The sequence below is a fragment of the Nerophis ophidion genome, linkage group LG16, assembly GCF_033978795.1.
Source record: "Nerophis ophidion isolate RoL-2023_Sa linkage group LG16, RoL_Noph_v1.0, whole genome shotgun sequence".
Classification (NCBI taxonomy): Eukaryota; Metazoa; Chordata; class Actinopteri; order Syngnathiformes; family Syngnathidae; genus Nerophis; species Nerophis ophidion.
Window position 1 is genome coordinate 52,211,671 of NC_084626.1, and position 25,826 is coordinate 52,237,496.

Sequence of the window (25,826 nt, forward strand, 5' to 3'; positions counted from 1 at the left end):
TCATAAACTTAATTTTTTTTTTGCAAACAATATTTAACTTAGAATTTCATGGCTGCAACACGTGCCGAAGTAGTTGGGAAAGGGCATGTTCACCACTGTGTTACATCACCTTTTCTTTTAACAACACTCAATAAACGTTTGGGAACTGAGGAAACTAATTGTTGAAGCTTTGAAAGTGGAATTATTTCCCATTCTTGTTTTATGTAGAGCTTCAGTCCTTCAACAGTCCGGGGTCTCCACTGTCGTATTTTACGCTTCATAATGCGCCACACATTTTCCATGGGAGACAGGTCTGGACTGCAGGCGGGCCAGGAAAGTACCTGCACTCTTTATTTACGAAGCCACGCTGTTGTAACACGTGCTGAATGTGGCTTGGCATTGTCTTGCTGAAATAAGCAGGGGCGTCCATGAAAAAGATGGCAGCATATGTTGTTCCAAAACCTGTATGTACCTTTCAGCATTAATGGTGCCTTCACAGATGTGTAAGTTACCCATGCCTTGGGCACTAATACACCCCCATACCATCACACATGTGTAAGTTACCCATGCCTTGGGCACTAATACACCTCCATACCATCACACATGTGTAAGTTACCCATGCCTTGGGTACTAATACACCCCCATACCATCACACATGTGTAAGTTACCCATGCCTTGGGCACTAATACACCCCCATACCATCACACATGTGTAAGTTACCCATGCCTTGGGTACTAATACACCCCCATACCATCACACATGTGTAAGTTACCCATGCCTTGGGTACTAATACACCCCCATACCATCACACATGTGTAAGTTACCCATGCCTTGGGCACTAATGCACCCCCATACCATCACACATGTGTAAGTTACCCATGCTTTGGGCACTAATACACCCCCATACCATCACACATGTGTAAGTTACCCATGCCTTGGGCACTAATACACCCCCATACCATCACACATGTGTAAGTTACCCATGCCTTGGGCACTAATACACCCCCATACCATCACACATGTGTAAGTTACCCATGTCTTGGGCACTAATACACCCCCATACCATCACACATGTGTAAGTTACCCATGTCTTGTTCACTAATACACCCCCATACCATCACACATGTGTAAGTTACCCACGCCTTGGGCACTAATGCACCCCCATACCATCACACATGTGTAAGTTACCCATGTCTTGGGCACTAATACACCCCCATACCATCACACATGTGTAAGTTACCCATGTCTTGGGCACTAATACACCCCCATACCATCACACATGTGTAAGTTACCCATGTCTTGGGCACTAATACACCCCCATACCATCACACATGCTGGCTTTTCAACTTTGCGTCGATAACAGTCTGGATGGTTCTCTTCCCCTTTGGTCCCTTTTACATTCACAGTAATAAGTTGTAAAAAAAAAAACCTGTACATTTTCCGACTAAGCTGCCATTTTTTCCCTGTAAAAACAGTTATAGTTTTACCATTTACCGTTTTATGTTGTGGAGAAAAAACTTTTTACTACAGTAGAATTCTGGTCGCTAAGTTGCCAGTTTTACAGTGTACCTAAAAAAAAAAGTATAATTAAATGCATAAGCAAAATCATTAATTTGCTGTTACAAGCGGCCCTCTGAGGGTAGCCATGACTACCATGAAAACCAGATTGACACACCTGGACTACAAGGATTTGAAAAGTATCTTCAAAGAGAACACATAATGTAACTTAGATATCGGGTTTCACTATGTAAAGTGCTTTGAGTCACTAGAGAAAAAGCGCTATATAAATATAATTCACTTCACATTTCACTTACTGTATTTCCTTGAATTGCCGCAGAGTATATAGTATGTGCCTGCCTTGAATTACTGCCGGGTCAAACTCGCTTCATAAAATAATTAGCGCATGCTTAGTATTACCGCCTGGTCAAACTCGTCACGTCACGAGTGACACTTCCCCTGTCATCATTTTCAAAATGGAGGAGGCTGATTTCAATACCGGTAATATGAAATCGCATAAAGGGAAGAAGATTAAGAGCTATTCAGTAGGATTTAAGGTCCAAGCTTACATCACACTCAAATTTTTACTGAATGCTTTTGGTAAGTGCCGGAGTGAGAAGAGGTTTTAAAATAATTAGCGCATGCTTACTTTTACCGCATGCCTTTGGTAGGCGCCGGAGTGAGAAGAGGTTTTAAAATAATTAGCGCATGCTTACTTTTACCGCATGCCTTTGGTAGGCGCAGGAGTGAGAAGAGGTTTTAAAATAATGAGCGCATGCTTACTTTTACCGCATGCCTTTGGTAGGCGCCGGAGTGAGAAGAGGTTTTAAAATAATGAGCGCATGCTTACTTTTACTGCATGCCTTTGGTAGGCGCCGGAGTGAGAAGAGGTTTTAAAATAATTAGCGCATGCTTACTTTTACCGCATGCCTTTGGTAGGCGCAGGAGTGAGAAGAGGTTTTAAAATAATGAGCGCATGCTTACTTTTACCGCATGCCTTTGGTAGGCGCAGGAGTGAGAAGAGGTTTTAAATTAATGAGCGCATGCTTACTTTTACCGCATGCCTTTGGTAGGCGCAGGAGTGAGAAGAGGTTTTAAATTAATGAGCGCATGCTTACTTTTATCGCATGCCTTTGGTAGGCGCCGGAGTGAGAAGAGGTTTTAAAATAATGAGTGCATGCTTACTTTTACTGCATGCCTTTGGTAAGCGCAGGAGTGAGAAGAGGTTTTAAAATAATGAGCGCATGCTTACTTTTACCGCATGCCTTTGGTAGGCGCAGGAGTGAGAAGAGGTTTTAAAATAATGAGCGCATGCTTACTTTTACCGCATGCCTTTGGTAGGCGCAGGAGTGAGAAGAGGTTTTAAAATAATGAGCGCATGCCTACTTTTACCGCATGCCTTTGGTAGGCGCAGGAGTGAGAAGAGGTTTTAAATTAATGAGCGCATGCTTACTTTTACCGCATGCCTTTGGTAGGCGCAGGAGTGAGAAGAGGTTTTAAAATAATGAGCGCATGCTTACTTTTACCGCATGCCTTTGGTAGGCGCAGGAGTGAGAAGAGGTTTTAAAATAATGAGCGCATGCTTACTTTTACCGCATGCCTTTGGTAGGCGCCGGAGTGAGAAGAGGTTTTAAATTAATGAGCGCATGCTTACTTTTACCGCATGCCTTTGGTAGGCGCCGGAGTGAGAAGAGGTTTTAAAATAATGAGCGCATGCCTACTTTTACCGCATGCCTTTGGTAGGCGCAGGAGTGAGAAGGGGTTTTAAATTAATGAGCGCATGCTTACTTTTACCGCATGCCTTTGGTAGGCGCAGGAGTGAGAAGAGGTTTTAAAATAATGAGCGCATGCTTACTTTTACCGCATGCCTTTGGTAGGCGCCGGAGTGAGAAGAGGTTTTGAAATAATGAGTGCATGCTTACTTTTACCGCATGCCTTTGGTAGGCGCAGGAGTGAGAAGAGGTTTTAAAATAATGAGCGCATGCTTACTTTTACCGCATGCCTTTGGTAGGCGCAGGAGTGAGAAGAGGTTTTTAAAATAATGAGCGCATGCTTACTTTTACCGCATGCCTTTGGTAAGTGCCGGAGTGAGAAGAGGTTTTAAAATAATGAGCGCATGCTTACTTTTACCGCATGCCTTTGGTAGGCGCAGGAGTGAGAAGAGGTTTTAAATTAATGAGTGCATGCTTACTTTTACCGCATGCCTTTGGTAGGCGCAGGAGTGAGAAGAGGTTTTAAAATAATGAGCGCATGCTTACTTTTACCGCATGCCTTTGGTAGGCGCAGGACTGAGAAGAGGTTTTAAATTAATGAGCGCATGCTTACTTTTACCGCATGCCTTTGGTAGGCGCAGGAGTGAGAAGAGGTTTTAAATTAATGAGCGCATGCTTACTTTTACCGCATGCCTTTGGTAGGCGCAGGAGTGAGAAGAGGTTTTAAAATAATGAGCGCATGCTTACTTTTACCGCATGCTTTGGTAGGCGCCGGAGTGAGAAGAGGTTTTAAAATAATGAGCGCATGCTTACTTTTACCGCATGCCTTTGGTAGGCGCCGGAGTGAGAAGAGGTTTTAAAATAATGAGCGCATGCTTACTTTTACCGCATGCCTTTGGTAGGCGCAGGAGTGAGAAGAGGTTCTAAAATAATGAGCGCATGCCTACTTTTACCGCATGCCTTTGGTAGGCGCAGGAGTGAGAAGAGGTTTTAAAATAATGAGCGCATGCTTACTTTTACCGCATGCCTTTGGTAGGCGCAGGAGTGAGAAGAGGTTTTAAAATAATGAGCGCATGCTTACTTTTACCGCATGCCTTTGGTAGGCGCAGGAGTGAGAAGAGGTTTTAAAATAATGAGTGCATGCTTACTTTTATCGCATGCCTTTGGTAGGCGCAGGACTGAGAAGAGGTTTTAAATTAATTAGCGCCCCGGCGGCAATTCAAGGAAATACGGTAATTGAACTATTGTCGGTGTGGCCCTCCAGCAGTGCTCGGGTTGCTCATGCGGCCCCCGGGAAATTGCCCACCCCTGATGTGGGAAACAGTCATTTATATTTCCTGCTTGACAATGAAGCAACATTTGTGTCAAAAACGTGCAGACGTCTCACCGCGGTAGGCGGCCCAGTGGGTGGGCGTGTAGCCTCTGTAATCCAACATGGAGTCCAGAGGGTCTGCTTTGACTGCAGCCTGCAGCAAAGTGCGTAGTAGCTGTGTGTGACCACGGGACGCGGCCAGGTGCAGCGGCGTCCTGCCCAGGGAGTCTCGACACAGAGCAGAGGCGCCGTGCTCCAACAAAGCTGATGTGCAGTCCTCACTGCCCAACATGGCCTGCAGGACAGTAGGATTTGAGACATCTAAACGGAGTTAAAGACACTTCTACTTCACACGTACGGCTCGATGTAATGCCGTGAAGCCTTTTTTGTCGCCGACGTCCGGTTTGGCTCCTTTTTCCAACAGGATGTGCACACAATCGGTGTGACAACCCAGAGCTGCCAGCATGAGCGCTGTCCTGCAAAAGAAGCAGAATTGACTTCTGGAGCAGTGAGACGGCGGGTTGAGATCTCATCATCTCAACAATTGACCGACACATTTGAGCCATGGAGAGTCAAAGAGTCTTTTATATAAATGGTGTTGTACAAACCCCGTTTCCATATGAGTTGGGAAATTGTGTTAGATGTAAATAAAGTAGCTGCTCCGTCTTATAAGCCGCAGGGATCAAAGTGTAGGGAAAAAATAGCGCATACAGTTTAGAATTTTTAATAGTTTGTTAATTTTGACCGTACAAAAACCAAAATTGTAAAATGGGGCAATTTTTTGCTGAATTATTTTGTTGAAAAAAGGACTCCTACAAACCCCGTTTCCGTATGAGTTGGGAAATTGTGTTAGATGTAAATATAAACAGAATACAATGAATTGCAAATCCTTTTCAAGCCATATTCAGTTGAATATGCTACAAAGACAACATATTTGATGTTCAAACTGATGAACATTTTTTTTTGTGCAATCCATTATCTTTAGAGTTTGATGCCAGCAACACGTGACAAAAAAGTTGGGAAAGGTGGCAATAAATACTGATAAAGTTGAGGAATGCTCATCAAACACTTATTTGGAACATCCCACAGGTGTGCAGGCTAATTGGGAACAGGTGGGTGCCATGATTGGGTACAAAAACAGCTTCCCAAAAAATGCTCAGTCTTTCACAAGAAAGGATGGGGCGAGGTACACCCCTTTGTCCACAACTGTGTGAGCAAATAGTCAAACAGTTTAAGAACAACCTTTCTCAAAGTGACATTGCAAGAAATTTAGGGATTTCAACATCTACGCTCCATAATATCATCAAAAGGTTCAGAGAATCTGGAGAAATCACTCTTCCCACTCCTTGTGTCTCCTTCTCACAGACAGCAAGCGCACAAACTTACATACGTCACATTCTGTCACGTCATACGTCACATACTGTCATGTCATACGTCACATTCTGTCACGTCACATACTGTCTTGTCATACGTCACATACTGTCACGTCATACGTCACATTCTGTCACGTCACATACTGTCATGTCATACGTCACATTCTGTCACGTCATACGTCACATTCTGTCACGTCATACGTCACATACTGTCACGTCACATACTGTCACGTCATACGTCACATTCTGTCACGTCACATACTGTCATGTCATACGTCACATACTGTCACGTCATACGTCACATACTGTCACGTCATACGTCACATTCTGTCACGTCATACGTCACATTCTGTCACGTCATACGTCACATTCTGTCACGTCATACGTCACATACTGTCACGTCACATACTGTCACGTCATACGTCACATTCTGTCACGTCACATACTGTCATGTCATACGTCACATACTGTCATGTCATACGTCACATACTGTCACGTCATACGTCACATTCTGTCACGTCACATACTGTCATGTCATACGTCACATTCTGTCACGTCATACGTCACATTCTGTCACGTCACATACTGTCTTGTCATACGTCACATACTGTCACGTCACATACTGTCACGTCATACGTCACATTCTGTCACGTCACATACTGTCATGTCATACGTCACATTCTGTCACGTCATACGTCACATTCTGTCACGTCATACGTCACATTCTGTCACGTCATACGTCACATACTGTCACGTCACATACTGTCACGTCATACGTCACATTCTGTCACGTCACATACTGTCATGTCATACGTCACATACTGTCACGTCATACGTCACATTCTGTCACGTCATACGTCACATACTGTCACGTCATACGTCACATTCTGTCACGTCACATACTGTCATGTCATACGTCACATACTGTCACGTCACATACTGTCACGTCATACGTCACATTCTGTCACGTCACATACTGTCATGTCATACGTCACATTCTGTCACGTCATACGTCACATTCTGTCACGTCATACGTCACATACTGTCACGTCACATACTGTCACGTCATACGTCACATTCTGTCACGTCATACGTCACATACTGTCACGTCATACGTCACATTCTGTCACGTCACATACTGTCATGTCATACGTCACATACTGTCACGTCACATACTGTCACGTCATACGTCACATTCTGTCACGTCACATACTGTCATGTCATACGTCACATTCTGTCACGTCATACGTCACATTCTGTCACGTCATACGTCACATACTGTCACGTCACATACTGTCACGTCATACGTCACATTCTGTCACGTCACATACTGTCATGTCATACGTCACATTCTGTCACGTCATACGTCACATTCTGTCACGTCATACGTCACATACTGTCACGTCACATACTGTCACGTCATACGTCACATTCTGTCACGTCACATACTGTCATGTCATACGTCACATTCTGTCACGTCATACGTCACATTCTGTCACGTCATACGTCACATACTGTCACGTCACATACTGTCACGTCATACGTCACATTCTGTCACGTCACATACTGTCATGTCATACGTCACATACTGTCACGTCATACGTCACATTCTGTCACGTCATACGTCACATACTGTCACGTCATACGTCACATTCTGTCACGTCACATACTGTCATGTCATACGTCACATTCTGTCACGTCATACGTCACATTCTGTCACGTCACATACTGTCTTGTCATACGTCACATACTGTCACGTCACATACTGTCACGTCATACGTCACATTCTGTCACGTCACATACTGTCATGTCATACGTCACATTCTGTCACGTCATACGTCACATTCTGTCACGTCATACGTCACATACTGTCACGTCACATACTGTCACGTCATACGTCACATTCTGTCACGTCACATACTGTCATGTCATACGTCACATACTGTCACGTCATACGTCACATTCTGTCACGTCATACGTCACATACTGTCACGTCATACGTCACATTCTGTCACGTCACATACTGTCATGTCATACGTCACATACTGTCACGTCACATACTGTCACGTCATACGTCACATTCTGTCACGTCACATACTGTCATGTCATACGTCACATTCTGTCACGTCATACGTCACATTCTGTCACGTCATACGTCACATACTGTCACGTCACATACTGTCACGTCATACGTCACATTCTGTCACGTCACATTCTGTCACGTCATACGTCACATACTGTCACGTCATACGTCACATTCTGTCACGTCACATACTGTCATGTCATACGTCACATACTGTCACGTCACATACTGTCACGTCATACGTCACATTCTGTCACGTCACATACTGTCATGTCATACGTCACATTCTGTCACGTCATACGTCACATTCTGTCACGTCATACGTCACATACTGTCACGTCACATACTGTCACGTCATACGTCACATTCTGTCACGTCACATACTGTCATGTCATACGTCACATTCTGTCACGTCATACGTCACATTCTGTCACGTCATACGTCACATACTGTCACGTCACATACTGTCACGTCATACGTCACATTCTGTCACGTCACATACTGTCATGTCATACGTCACATACTGTCACGTCATACGTCACATTCTGTCACGTCATACGTCACATACTGTCACGTCATACGTCACATTCTGTCACGTCACATACTGTCATGTCATACGTCACATACTGTCACGTCACATACTGTCACGTCATACGTCACATTCTGTCACGTCACATACTGTCATGTCATACGTCACATTCTGTCACGTCATACGTCACATTCTGTCACGTCATACGTCACATACTGTCACGTCATACGTCACATTCTGTCACGTCACATACTGTCACGTCATACGTCACATTCTGTCACGTCATACGTCACATTCTGTCACGTCATACGTCACATACTGTCATGTCATACGTCACATTCTGTCACGTCACATACTGTCTTGTCATACGTCACATACTGTCACGTCACATACTGTCACGTCATACGTCACATTCTGTCACGTCACATACTGTCATGTCATACGTCACATTCTGTCACGTCATACGTCACATTCTGTCACGTCATACGTCACATACTGTCACGTCACATACTGTCACGTCATACGTCACATTCTGTCACGTCACATACTGTCATGTCATACGTCACATACTGTCACGTCATACGTCACATTCTGTCACGTCATACGTCACATACTGTCACGTCATACGTCACATTCTGTCACGTCACATACTGTCATGTCATACGTCACATTCTGTCACGTCATACGTCACATTCTGTCACGTCACATACTGTCTTGTCATACGTCACATACTGTCACGTCACATACTGTCACGTCATACGTCACATTCTGTCACGTCACATACTGTCATGTCATACGTCACATTCTGTCACGTCATACGTCACATTCTGTCACGTCATACGTCACATACTGTCACGTCACATACTGTCACGTCATACGTCACATTCTGTCACGTCACATACTGTCATGTCATACGTCACATACTGTCACGTCATACGTCACATTCTGTCACGTCATACGTCACATACTGTCACGTCATACGTCACATTCTGTCACGTCACATACTGTCATGTCATACGTCACATTCTGTCACGTCATACGTCACATTCTGTCACGTCATACGTCACATACTGTCACGTCACATACTGTCACGTCATACGTCACATTCTGTCACGTCACATACTGTCATGTCATACGTCACATACTGTCACGTCATACGTCACATTCTGTCACGTCATACGTCACATACTGTCACGTCATACGTCACATTCTGTCACGTCACATACTGTCATGTCATACGTCACATTCTGTCACGTCATACGTCACATTCTGTCACGTCATACGTCACATACTGTCACGTCACATACTGTCACGTCATACGTCACATTCTGTCACGTCACATACTGTCATGTCATACGTCACATTCTGTCACGTCATACGTCACATTCTGTCACGTCATACGTCACATACTGTCACGTCATACGTCACATTCTGTCACGTCACATACTGTCATGTCATACGTCACATTCTGTCACGTCACATACTGTCACGTCATACGTCACATTCTGTCACGTCACATACTGTCATGTCATACGTCACATTCTGTCACGTCATACGTCACATTCTGTCACGTCATACGTCACATACTGTCACGTCACATACTGTCACGTCACATACTGTCACGTCATACGTCACATTCTGTCACGTCACATACTGTCATGTCATACGTCACATACTGTCACGTCATACGTCACATTCTGTCACGTCATACGTCACATACTGTCATGTCATACGTCACATTCTGTCACGTCATACGTCACATTCTGTCACGTCATACGTCACATACTGTCACGTCACATACTGTCACGTCATACGTCACATTCTGTCACGTCACATACTGTCATGTCATACGTCACATTCTGTCACGTCATACGTCACATTCTGTCACGTCATACGTCACATACTGTCACGTCATACGTCACATTCTGTCACGTCACATACTGTCATGTCATACGTCACATTCTGTCACGTCACATACTGTCACGTCATACGTCACATTCTGTCACGTCACATACTGTCATGTCATACGTCACATTCTGTCACGTCACATACTGTCACGTCATACGTCACATTCTGTCACGTCACATACTGTCATGTCATACGTCACATACTGTCACCTCATACGTCACATACTGTCACGTCATACGTCACATTCTGTCACGTCACATACTGTCACGTCATACGTCACATTCTGTCACGTCATACGTCACATACTGTCATGTCATACGTCACATACTGTCATGTCATACGTCACATACTGTCACGTCATACGTCACATACTGTCACGTCATACGTCACATACTGTCACGTCATACGTCACATTCTGTCACGTCACATACTGTCACGTCATACGTCACATTCTGTCACGTCATACGTCACATTCTGTCACGTCATACGTCACATACTGTCACGTCATACGTCACATACTGTCACGTCATACGTCACATACTGTCACGTCATACGTCACATACTGTCATGTCATACGTCACATACTGTCACGTCATACGTCACATACTGTCACGTCATACGTCACATACTGTCACGTCATACGTCACATTCTGTCACGTCATACGTCACATACTGTCATGTCATACGTCACATACTGTCACGTCATACGTCACATACTGTCACGTCATACGTCACATTCTGTCACGTCACATACTGTCACGTCACATACTGTCACGTCATACGTCACATACTGTCACGTCACATACTGTCACGTCATACGTCACATTCTGTCACGTCATACGTCACATACTGTCACGTCATACGTCACATACTGTCACGTCATACGTCACATACTGTCACGTCACATACTGTCACGTCATACGTCACATTCTGTCACGTCACATACTGTCATGTCATACGTCACATACTGTCACCTCATACGTCACATACTGTCACGTCACATACTGTCACGTCATACGTCACATTCTGTCATGTCACATACTGTCACGTCATACGTCACATACTGTCATGTCATACGTCACATTCTGTCACGTCACATACTGTCTTGTCATACGTCACATACTGTCACGTCACATACTGTCACGTCATACGTCACATTCTGTCACGTCACATACTGTCATGTCATACGTCACATTCTGTCACGTCATACGTCACATTCTGTCACGTCATACGTCACATACTGTCACGTCACATACTGTCACGTCATACGTCACATTCTGTCACGTCACATACTGTCATGTCATACGTCACATTCTGTCACGTCATACGTCACATACTGTCACGTCATACGTCACATACTGTCATGTCATACGTCACATTCTGTCACGTCATACGTCACATTCTGTCACGTCATACGTCACATACTGTCACGTCACATACTGTCACGTCATACGTCACATTCTGTCACGTCACATACTGTCATGTCATACGTCACATTCTGTCACGTCATACGTCACATTCTGTCACGTCATACGTCACATACTGTCACGTCATACGTCACATTCTGTCACGTCACATACTGTCATGTCATACGTCACATTCTGTCACGTCACATACTGTCACGTCATACGTCACATTCTGTCACGTCACATACTGTCATGTCATACGTCACATACTGTCACCTCATACGTCACATACTGTCACGTCACATACTGTCACGTCATACGTCACATTCTGTCACGTCACATACTGTCACGTCATACGTCACATTCTGTCACGTCATACGTCACATACTGTCACGTCATACGTCACATACTGTCATGTCATACGTCACATACTGTCATGTCATACATCACATACTGTCACGTCATACGTCACATACTGTCACGTCATACGTCACATACTGTCACGTCATACGTCACATTCTGTCACGTCACATACTGTCACGTCACATTCTGTCACGTCATACGTCACATTCTGTCACGTCATACGTCACATACTGTCACGTCATACGTCACATACTGTCACGTCATACGTCACATACTGTCACGTCATACGTCACATACTGTCACGTCATACGTCACATACTGTCACGTCATACGTCACATACTGTCACGTCATACGTCACATACTGTCACGTCATACGTCACATACTGTCACGTCATACGTCACATACTGTCACGTCATACGTCACATACTGTCATGTCATACGTCACATACTGTCACGTCATACGTCACATACTGTCACGTCATACGTCACATTCTGTCACGTCACATACTGTCACGTCATACGTCACATACTGTCACGTCACATACTGTCACGTCATACGTCACATTCTGTCACGTCATACGTCACATACTGTCACGTCATACGTCACATACTGTCACGTCACATACTGTCACGTCATACGTCACATTCTGTCACGTCACATACTGTCATGTCATACGTCACATACTGTCACCTCATACGTCACATACTGTCACGTCACATACTGTCACGTCATACGTCACATTCTGTCATGTCACATACTGTCACGTCATACGTCACATTCTGTCACGTCATACGTCACATACTGTCACGTCATACGTCACATACTGTCACGTCATACGTCACATACTGTCACGTCACATACTGTCACGTCATACGTCACATTCTGTCACGTCACATACTGTCACGTCATACGTCACATACTGTCACGTCATACGTCACATACTGTCACGTCACATACTGTCACGTCATACGTCACATACTGTCACGTCATACGTCACATACTGTCACGTCATACGTCACATACTGTCACGTCACATACTGTCACGTCATACGTCACATTCTGTCACGTCACATACTGTCATGTCATACGTCACATACTGTCACCTCATACGTCACATACTGTCACGTCACATACTGTCACGTCATACATCACATTCTGTCACGTCACATACTGTCACGTCATACGTCACATTCTGTCACGTCATACGTCACATACTGTCATGTCATACGTCACATACTGTCACGTCATACGTCACATACTGTCACGTTACATACTGTCACGTCACATACTGTCACGTCATACGTCACATTCTGTCACGTCACATACTGTCACGTCATACGTCACATACTGTCACGTCATACGTCACATACTGTCACGTCACATACTGTCACGTCATACGTCACATTCTGTCACGTCATACGTCACATACTGTCACGTCATACGTCACATACTGTCACGTCATACGTCACATTCTGTCACGTCATACGTCACATACTGTCACGTCATACGTCACATACTGTCACGTCATACGTCACATACTGTCATGTCACATACTGTCACGTCATACGTCACATACTGTCATGTCACATACTGTCACGTCATACGTCACATACTGTCATGTCACATACTGTCACGTCATACGTCACATTCTGTCACGTCACATACTGTCACGTCATACGTCACATACTGTCACGTCATACGTCACATACTGTCACCTCACACGTCACATACTGTCACCTCACACGTCACATACTGTCACGTCATACGTCACATTCTGTCACGTCATACGTCACATACTGTCACGTCATACGTCACATACTGTCACGTCATACGTCACATACTGTCATGTCACATACTGTCACGTCATACGTCACATACTGTCATGTCACATACTGTCACGTCATACGTCACATTCTGTCACGTCACATACTGTCACGTCATACGTCACATTCTGTCACGTCACATACTGTCACGTCATACGTCACATTCTGTCACGTCATACGTCACATTCTGTCACGTCATACGTCACATTCTGTCACGTCATACGTCACATACTGTCACGTCATACGTCACATACTGTCACGTCATACGTCACATTCTGTCACGTCATACGTCACATACTGTCACGTCATACGTCACATACTGTCACGTCATACGTCACATACTGTCACGTCATACGTCACATACTGTCAGGTCATACGTCACATACTGTCAGGTCATACGTCACATACTGTCACGTCATACGTCACATACTGTCACGTCATACGTCACATACTGTCACCTCATACGTCACATACTGTCACGTCACACGTCACATACTGTCACGTCACACGTCACATACTGTCACGTCATACGTCACATACTGTCACGTCATACGTCACATACTGTCACGTCATACGTCACATACTGTCAGGTCATACGTCACATACTGTCAGGTCATACGTCACATACTGTCAGGTCATACGTCACATACTGTCATGTCATACGTCACATACTGTCACGTCATACGTCACATACTGTGACGTCACACGTCACATACTGTGACGTCACACGTCACATACTGTCACGTCATACGTCACATACTGTCACGTCATACGTCACATACTGTCACGTCATACGTCACATACTGTCACGTCATACGTCACATACTGTCACGTCATACGTCACAAACTGTCACGTCATACGTCACATACTGTCACGTCACACGTCACATACTGTCATGTCATACGTCACATACTGTCACGTCACACGTCACATACTGTCATGTCATACGTCACATACTGTCACGTCATACGTCACATACCGTCACGTCATACGTCACATACCGTCACGTCATACGTCACATACTGTCACGTCATACGTCACATACTGTCACGTCATACCTCACATACTGTGTGTGAATGTTGTCCGTCTATCTGTATTGGCCCTGTGATGAGGTGGCGACTTGTCCAGGGTGTACACCGCCTTCCGCCCGAAAGCAGCTGAGATAGGCTCCAGCTGCCTCCGGGGCCTGTCTTTTGTGATGTGTAGGATTAATTAATTAATAAATATGTTCCTACCTTCAAGTCCTGTCCGGAATAGTCCGTTTGCATCCTGGGAGAACAAACCTCGCAGTAAGCTGCGACCCCCCCGTAATGACAGATTTTTAACCTTTTTTGAACACCACTAGCAGAAATCATTAACTCAGTTGACAGTAAAAGGTCATTGTCGCAATTGTTGGATATGACTTTAAACCATAACCAAGCATGCATCACTATAGCTTTTGTCTCAAAGTAGGTGTCACATCACACCCTGACTTATTTGGACTTTTTTGCTGTTTCCCTCTGTGTAGTGTTTTAGTTCTTGTCTTGCGCTCCTATTTTGGTGGCTTTTTCTCTTTTGTTGGTATTTTCCCGTAGTAGTTTCACGTCTTATATTTCCCGCATCTACTTTGTTTTTGCAATCAAGAATATTTCAGTTGTTTTTTTTCCTTCTTTGTGGGGATATTGTTGATTGTCATGTCATGTTCGGATGTACATTGTGGACGCCGTCTTTGCTCCACAGTAAGTTTTTGCTGTCGTCCAGCATTCTGTTTTTGTTTAGTTTGCAGCCAGTTCAGTTTTACTCTTGTTCTGCATAGCCTTCCCTAAGCTTCAATGCCTTTTCTTAAGGGCACTCACCTTTTGTTTATTTTCGGTTTAAGCATAAGACACCTTTTTACCTGCGTTTACAAAGCAATTAGCTACCGGCTGCCACCTACTGGTATGGAAGAGTATTACACGGTTACTCTGCTGAGCTGTAGACACTCAACAACAACACATAATTTGCAGACTATAATTACTGGTTTGCAAAATATGTTTTTAACCCAAATATGTGAAATTAGATCATCTCCCACGGCACACCAGACTGTATCTCACGCGGCACAGCGGTAGGAAATGGATGGATGGATGCAGTCCTGAGTAAGAAAATGACAGAACGAGTGTTGACTTACTGTCCTTGTGTGTCTGGGCTGTCTATGATGTCAGCACTTAGTTCTCTGTTGACCAGCAACAGGAGACAATCCATGTGGCCCTCAGAGGCTGCACGTGAAGAAAAAGAGGTCAAGAATAAAACAATACTAGAATTTGCAATTCCCGCAGGAATTGCGTGTGCGCAAGCAGCCGAACTGCCAATACGTATGAGAGGGAACCCTTGGATGTCCAGGGTGAGTGGAGTGTGGGGAATGGTCATAAATGATTGAACTGTTAAAACTTTGGGACAAGAGGTGAAAATAGGGCTTTGGAAAACCGGGATTTTGGGGAATTTTTTTTAAACTTGGTAGTTTGATTGTCCTATGTGAGTAGTGTGTGTGGATTGTGGAACGGTTTGAATCGGGAGAGAAATGTGGGAATTGCGCAAGTTTGAAAAGTGGTCTGTTCATTTTCAATGGGCAAAATGTCTTAGGGAAATCGGGAATTCTGGGTAAAATGGGATATTTAAAAAACATTTTGGGGGGGGAGATCACAATTCTGGGTTGGGCTGAACATTTTGATACCCGAACCGATGCGATTGGATGAAAAGTGGGCTGTGGGGCATGCCAAACATGCGGTGGAATAATAATTTTTTCAAATGTGTGAGTGCTTGAGCAATCACACATTTAATAATAATAATAAATAGATCATTTTTTAGTTTAGAATCTTTTATGTGTTAGTCCTTGGACATTCACATATATAATAATAATAATTTAAAGAAAGAGGATTTTTTGGTGTAGAATCTTATATAGATAGATAGATAGATAGATAGATAGATAGATAGATAGATAGATAGAGATAGATAAATATATATATATATATATATATATATATATATATATATATAAATATATATATATATATATATATATATAATTAGTATAAAATTTATATTTATTTATTTTGCCGTTTTTGTTGACATGTTAAAGGTGTTTTAATGAATATATATGCATGTTTAACACATATATTCCTATCTTTCATGAAGACAAGAATATAAGTTGGTGTATTACCTGATTCTGATGACTTGCATTGATTGGAATCAGACAGTATAGTGCTGATAATGTCCATGTTTTCAAATGGAGGAGAAAAAAAGTTCTTCCTTTCTGTCTAATACCACATGAAAGTCGTTAGTTTTTGGCATCTTATTTGTCCAGCTTCCATATTCGTTTTTATACACTTTACAAGAAATACATTGGCGGCAAACTCCGTAGTTTGCTAGCTTGTTTGCGCTGGCTTTCGGAGACTCTTATTTTGTTAGTGCAGGTGCGATGGAGCTGCGCTTTTATTGTGAAGACAGGAACTGTGCGATCAGTCTTTAGGCTTTTGATGGGAAGTACGGTTGAAATAAAAAGTGTCTTTTTTCCTTTACACTTTTGATTGATTGATAGAAACTTTTATTAGTAGATTGCACAGTACAGAACATATTCTGCACAATTGACCACTAAATGGTAACACCCCAATAAGTTTTTCAACTTGTTTAAGTCGGATTCGACGTGTGACGGTCATGTGACCGCCTGGCTCTGTTTGATTGGTCCAACGTCAGCAGTGACTGCATGTGATTGGTGAAACGCAGGCAAGTGTATATCCTACTTTGAAAAACCAAAACAAACATTAATACAGGGGTCGGGAACCTTTTAGGCTGAGAGAGCCATGAAAGCCAAATATTTCAAAATGTATTTCTGTGAGAGCCATATAATATTTTTTAACACTGAATATAACTAAATGCGTGCATTTTTAAGTAGGACCAACATTTCTAGAGTACAATAAGTCTCTTATTCTTTTTAATAACATTGTTATTCTGAAGCTAACCAATAATAAATAAAATACTTCTTAATGCAGATTCTTGAACTGGTGGGGTAAAAAACGGATGGATAGATCAAAATGCATGAGAATGTTTTATATTTTCAACATTGTTTTTAACACGTACCATGAATTGATTTACGCGGACCCCGACTTAAACAAGTTGAAAAACTTATTGGGGTGTTACCATTTAGTGGTCAATTGTACGGAATATGTACTGTACTGTGCAATCTAATAATAAAAGTATCAATCAATCAATCAATCAATCAAAACTGTGATTACCAACGGAATTATTAATTACTTATCGTTTTAAGCAATGTCAGCTAAGATTTATCTGAGAGCCAGATGCAGTCATCAAAAGAGCCACAGGTTCCCTAACCCTGCATTAATAGATCGATAAAAAAAAAATTAGCGAGTAACGAGCTGAATGTAGATAAATGGAACAGAGTAAAAGTAGCGTTTCTTCTCTATAAATATACTCAAGTAAAAGTAAAAGTATGTTGCATAAAAACTACTCTTAGAAGTACAATTCATCCCAAAAATTACTCAAGTAGATGTAACGGAGTAAATGTAGCGCGTTACTACCCACCTCTGTAAATAAATACATTTTTGGTGTAGAATCTTATATGTGTGAGTGCGTGGACATTCACACATAATAATAATAATAATAGATGATATTTTATATGTGTGAGTGCTTGGACATTCATGAAATGAATTATATTTATATAGCGCTTTTCTCAAGTGACTCAAAGTGCTTTACATAGTGACACCCAATATCTAAGTTACATTTAAAGCAGTGTGGGTGGCACTGGGAGCAGGTGGGTAAAGTGTCTTGCCCAAGGACACAACGGCAGTAACTAGAATGGCGGAAGCGGGGATCGAACCTGCAACCCTCAAGTTGCTGGCACGGCCACTCTACCAACCGAGCTATGCCGCCCCACACACATAATAATAATAATAATAGATGATATTTTATATGTGTGAGTGCTTGGACATTCACACATAATAATAATAATAATAATAATAATAATAGATGATATTTTATATGTGTGAGTGCGTGGACATTCACACATAATAATAATAATAATAAATGATATTTTATATGTGTGAGTGCATGGACATTCACACATAATAATAATAATAATAATAATAATAATAATAGATGATATTTTATATGTGTGAGTGCTTGGACATTCACACATAATAATAATAATAATAATAATAATAATAATAATAGATGATATTTTATATGTGTGAGTGCTTGGACATTCACACATAATAATAATAATAATAATAAAATAGATTATATTTTATATGTGTGAGTGCGTGGACATTCACACATAATAATAATAATAATAATAATAATAAATGATATTTTATATGTGTGAGTGCGTGGACATTCACACATAATAATAATAATAATAATATATGATATTTTATATGTGTGAGTGCGTGGACATTCACACATATAATAATAATAATAATAATAGATGGTATTTTATATGTGTGAGTGCGTGGACATTCACACATAATAATAATAATAATAATAGATGATATTTTATACATGTGAGTGCTTGGACATTCACACATAATAATAATAATAATAATAATAATAATAGATGATATTTTATATGTGTGAGTGCGTGGACATTCACACATATAATAATAATAATAATAATAATAGATGGTATTTTATATGTGTGAGTGCGTGGACATTCACACATATAATAATAATAATAATAATAGATGGTATTTTATATGTGTGAGTGCGTGGACATTCACACATAATAATAATAATAATAATAGATGATATTTTATATGTGTGAGTGCTTGGACATTCACACATAATAATAATAATAATAATAGATGATATTCTATATGTGTGAGTGCGTGGACATTCACACATAATAATAATAATAATAATAGATGATATTTTATATGTGTGAGTGCTTGGACATTCACACATAATAATAATAATAATAATAATAATAGATGATATTTTATATGTGTGAGTGCTTGGACATTCACACATATAATAATAATAGTAATAAATAGATCATTTTAAATATGTGTCAGTGCTTAGCAATTCACACAAAAAGGACAATAGAAGGTGAAAATACCAAAACACCACACACCTGCAGCATGGAGGGCTGTCCGCTTGTGTTTGTGCTCCTTCAGCGAGCAGGAAGCTTGGTGGTCCAGCAGCACCTCCACACAGGAAGTGAAGCCTCTCAGAGCGGCCAGGTGGAGGGCAGTTTGGCCTTCGACGTCCCGCAGGTCCAAACTCACCAAGGTCTCACACAGCAGGCGCAGGGCCTCGCAGTGACCGTAATACGCCTGTCGACATAGCAACGCTGTGTAAAAGGCAGCGGTCCCACAGGCAGTGCTGCCTTTGAACTACTCACAGCTAAGTGCAGCGGACTAACTGGAATATTACTCTCAGCCTCTTCTAAACAGTTGAAAGAAATCTCCAGGAGCTTCAAAAATAAGGATATTGGATTAAATCACTTAAATACAAATCAAATCCTAAAATGAAAAAAAAATTGCTACTGACCAGTTCCAGGTGCTGCTTATTCCCATAAGCTGCTGCATAGTGCACGGCGCTGTAACCTTTTGTGTTCTTTACTGTCGGGTTTCCACCACTGTCCAGCAGATAGTCCAAACACCTGCACACAAGGACACGTCACTTGAAGGGCAACTGGTGTCATGCACAATATTAGGTACACCACACACTCACGCATAACTGAGACGTAATTATTTGTCACAATTACAGAGTTTACCTAAGTGGTTCTCCAACCCTGTTTGATCATATTTGCACACCTATCCTATTTAAATAAGGTAACCAGAGACGCTCCATATTGGCTCGCTTACCGTTATGCCAATATTTGCAATCTGAATCAGACGAGTCATGACTACTAGGGCTGCAACTAATGATTATTTCAATATTCCACTAATCAGCGATTATGTTTCTGATTGGCCGACGAGGGAAGCGATTATTGCTCTTGGTCTGATGCACACTAGAGCTATGACTTGGCTTTAAGTCTCATCTTAAAACTCATCTGTATACTCTAGCCTTTAAATAGACCTCCTTTTTAGACCAGTTGATCTGCCGCTTCTTTTCTTTCTCCTATGTCCCCCCCTCCCTTGTGGAGGGGGTCCGGTCCGATGACCATGGATGAAGTACTGACTGTCCAGAGTCGAGACCCAGGATGGACCGCTCGTCGGGACCCAGGATGGACCACTCGCCTGTATCGGTTGGGGACATCTCTACGCTGCTGATCCGCTTGAGATGGTTTCCTGTGGACGGGACTCTCACTGCTGTCTTGGAGCCACTATGGATTGAACTTTCACAGTATCATGTTAGACCCGCTCGACATCCATTGCTTTCGGTCCCCTAGAGGGGGGGGGTTGCCCACATCTGAGGTCCTCTCCAAGGTTTCTCATAGTCAGCATTGTCACTGGCGTCCCACTGGGTGTGAATTCTCCCTGCCCACTGGGTGTGAGTTTTCCTTGCCCTTTTGTGGGTTCTTCCGAGGATGTTGTAGTCGTAATGATTTGTGCAGTCCTTTGAGACATTTGTGATTTGGGGCTATATAAATAAACATTGATTGATTGATTGAACACCATCATCATAAATTCAATTGTAACGAAAAAAAAAGGAGAGACTGAGAAAGGAATGGTTTTACTTCATTCCACAAAGTATAGAACCCATCCATCCATCCATCTTCTTCTGCTTATCCGAAGTCGGGTCGCGGGGGCAGCAGCCCAAGCAGGGAAGCCCAGACTTCCTTCTCCCTAGCCAGCTCTTCCCGGGGATCCCGAGGCGTTCCCAGTCCAGTCGGGAGACATAGTCTTCCCGACGTGTCCTGGGTCTTCCCCGTGGCCTCCTACCGGTCAGACCTCCCCCTAAACACCTCCCTATGTGGACACTCTTGTGATTTTGGATCACATCGGACTGTCTGCCTCGCAGGATTTTGAGGACCAGTCATAGACTATTTAGAGTGAAAAGCAAATTTAGTTTTCACTCGCATACAAAACATTCTAACTTGGATTGTTTCCCTGGCTTCGAGACTCTACCGAAGGACAGTGCGACGAAGACACAACAAACTCCCTTCTTGTCTCTCATGGACACGCACCTGTAGTTGTTGACTTTGGACTAGCTACTGCACAAGACCAAGGCCACGGAACAGAGACACACTGCAGGCTTAAACACAAACATGCGTCCACAAAAATATACGCCACACATATTCCCCGCACCCCCAATCCAAAGCCCTCGATGCATATCCCATAGTGGGGATGGAAGGATGGTCAGTGCCTGAGAGCTGCAGCCAGCCACCATGACCCCGCACTCCCTTCCTAGATATCTTGAGATGTACGTTGTAATATGTATATGTGCTTTGCTATGGAGGTTTTTTTTTCCTAAGGAGGCCCAGTCTAGATTGTATTTTTTTACTCATCTTTCCCCAGCATTTGACCTTTTTCCCCATCTTTTACGGGGCGCCTTGTGGCGACCCAACTGCGTTTCTGTTCTGTAACCCTCTACACCAAGGGTGCCCATTACGTCGATCGCGAGCTACCAGTCGACCGCGGGGGGTGTGTCAGTCGATCTCGAACCAGGCTTTTAAAAAAAAAATAGACCTAAAAATGAGTGATCATCAATCTTCACCAAGACGTCACTTAAATGACATTCACGGTACCGGAGGGTCTTGTGAGATGACGCTGGCTGCTGCAAGATCATTATTATGAAAATATGACCGAGAGGAAGGCGAGAAACACTTTTTATTTCAACAGACTCTCGCGCCGTACCTTCCGTCCAAACTCTAAAGGCCGACTGCACATTTCCTATCTTCACAATAAAAGCCCTGCTTCATGCTGCCTGCGCTAACTAAATACAGAGTCTCGGAAAACTGGCGTGCACAAGCGATCCCTCAGAAAGCTGGCGTGCACATCACTTGTGCACGCTAGCTTTCCGAGACTCTTATTTTGTTAGCACAGGCAGCATGAAGCAGGGCTTTTATTGTGAAGATAGGAAATGTGCAGTCGGCCTTTAGAGTTTTGACGGAAGGGACGGCGCAAAAGTCTGTTGAAATAAAAAGTGTTTCTCGCCTTCCTCTCTGTCATTTTTTCATAATAATGAACTGGCAGCAGCCAGCGTCATCTCACAAGACCCTCGGGTGCCGTGAATGTCAATCAAGCAAGCTACGGAATTTGCCGCCAATGTTTTTCTTGTAAAGTGTATGGAAGCTGGATGAATTAGATGCCAAAAACCAACCACTTTCACGTGGTATTGTACAGAAAGGACAACTTTTTTTCTCCTCCATTTGAAAATGTGGGCGTTATCATCATTACTGTCTGATTCCAATCAATGCAAGTCATCAGAATCAGGTAATACACCAACTTATATTCTTGTCTTCGTGAAAGAAAGACATCTATATGTGTTACACATGCTTGTATTATCATTAAACACATTTAACTTGTTTACAAAAATGTCTCTTTCATAAATAAATAAATATAAATGATATATATAAATGAGGTAGATCCCCTCGAGTTGGTCAATTGAAAAGTAGCTCGCCTGCAGAAAAAGTGTGGGCACCCCTGCTCTACACTGTTTGTTTGTCTAATCTTGAACGGGTTTGTGCTGAAAACAAAGTTTTGTTGTAAACCAGGGGTCGGGAACCTTTTTGGCTGAGAGAGCCAAGAATCCAAATATTTTCAAATGTATTTCCGTAAGAGCCATTTAAATTTTTTTCAACACTTAACTAAATGTGTGCATTTTTAAGTAAGACCAACATTTCTAAGGTATAATAGGTCTCTTATTCTTTGTAATAACATTGTTATTCTGAAGCTAACTGTGGAGGGGGCGTGGCCTGCGGGCCTGCAGCGAAGCGGGGTGTTGCCAGGATCGGCCTCGAAATCAACAATAGATGCGTAGATGGCCCACCTGGGCTTTGTTATCTAATCACCTGTCGCTCTGTTATAAGCAGCAGCCAGAAGGAGAGACGGGGTTGGGGCTGGAGCCAGAGCGCGAGCAAAAACAAAAGAGGAAAAGACAATTGCTAGAAAGTAACTGAGAGACTTATTGAAAAATAAAACAATATTGTAACCCTGAAACAGGCTCTCATGTCGGTGCTTGGTGGTCTGAAGAACCCCCAGGAGGGCAGGCCCCACACTAACCAATAATAAATACATAACTTCTTACTATTAACGCAACTTCTTGAACAGGTGCGGTAGTAAACGGATGGATGGATTCGAAATGCATGAGAATTTTTTTATTTTGAACGTTATTTTTAACGCTGTGATTACAAGTGGAATTATTCATTACTTATCGTGTTAAGCAATGTCAGCTCATATTTATCTGAGAGCCAGATGCAGTCATCAAAAGAGCCACATCTGGGTCTAGAGCCATAGGTTCCCTACACCTGTTGTAGATGAAGCCATCAGGACCACATCCTAGAAGTATTTTAAGTGTATTAAGTATAGAACCGTGACAGTGAAAAATAACTCAACAGATCTAAAGTGCAGGATGTCCTGTAAACATGTCACGGATCTTTTATCCAGTACTGTCAGGGTTATTCAGCTGCAATTGATGAGGAAGCGACTTGTCCAGGGTATACACCGCCTTCCGCCTGATTGTAGCTGAGATAGGCTCCGGTGCCCCCCGCCACCCCAAAAGGGAATGAGCAGTAGAAAATGGATGGATGGATGGATAGTAAGCTACAGCAACAATAGGGTACACATAGGGGTGTAACGGTACGTGTATTTGTATTAAAACTTTTCGGTACGGGGGTTACGGATCGGTGCGGAGGTGTACCGAACGAGTTTCCACACGGACATATCTCACGTCCAAAGGCAAAATCCAGTAACTCAATTTTGGTCAAAACTGAGTTGTTGATAATTTTGGAGTTACTAGGTGATATGCTTTACATTAGTGTATGCAATATTGTAATTTGTTCCGTAAGTAAGCTGCTTACTTACGGAACAAATTACAATATCGCATACACAAATGTAAAGCAAATCACCTAGTAACTCCCAAATTAAGTAAGCTGCTTACTTACGGAACAAATTACAATATCCCATACACTAATGTAAAGCATATCACCTAGTAACTCCCAAATTAAGTAAGCTGCTTACTTACGGAACAAATTACAATATCGCATACACTAATGTAAAGCATATCACCTAGTAACTCCCAAATTAAGTAAGCTGCTTACTTACGGAACAAATTACAATATCGCATACACAAATGTAAAGCAAATCACCTAGTAACTTCCAAATTAAGTAAGCTGCTTACTTACGGAACATATTACAATATCGCATACACAAATGTAAAGCAAATCACCTAGTAACTCCCAAATTAAGTAAGCTGCTTACTTACGGAACAAATTACAATATCCCATACACTAATGTAAAGCATATCACCTAGTAACTCCCAAATTAAGTAAGCTGCTTACTTACGGAACAAATTACAATATCGCATACACTAATGTAAAGCATATCACCTAGTAACTCCCAAATTAAGTAAGCTGCTTACTTACGGAACAAATTACAATATCGCATACACAAATGTAAAGCAAATCACCTAGTAACTTCCAAATTAAGTAAGCTCCTTACTTACGGAACATATTACAATATCGCATACACAAATGTAAAGCATATCACCTAGTAACTCCCAAATTAAGTAAGATGCTTACTTACGGAACAAATTACAATATCGCATACACAAATGTAAAGCAAATCACCTAGTAACTCCCAAATTAAGTAAGCTGCTTACTTACGGAACAAATTACAATATCGCATACACAAATGTAAAGCAAATCACCTAGTAACTCCCAAATTAAGTAAGCTGCTTACTTACGGAACATATTACAATAT

General features: G+C 42.3%; 1 protein-coding gene across 2 annotated transcripts in view; it reads right to left on the reverse strand.

Annotated features, from left to right (window-relative positions):
- Positions 1-25,826, reverse strand: part of LOC133535564 (serine/threonine-protein phosphatase 6 regulatory ankyrin repeat subunit C-like) — an 83,710-nt gene that overhangs the window by 23,075 nt on the left and 34,809 nt on the right. For both annotated transcript variants that reach the window (XM_061875493.1, XM_061875492.1), the window contains exons 16-21: positions 20,509-20,620; positions 20,360-20,431; positions 20,090-20,291; positions 16,136-16,223; positions 4,859-4,976; positions 4,576-4,795 (exon numbers count right to left, since the gene is read on the reverse strand). In XM_061875493.1, the coding sequence (XP_061731477.1) occupies positions 4,576-4,795; positions 4,859-4,976; positions 16,136-16,223; positions 20,090-20,291; positions 20,360-20,431; positions 20,509-20,620 (812 nt within the window). The remainder of the gene's footprint in view (positions 1-4,575; positions 4,796-4,858; positions 4,977-16,135; positions 16,224-20,089; positions 20,292-20,359; positions 20,432-20,508; positions 20,621-25,826) is intronic.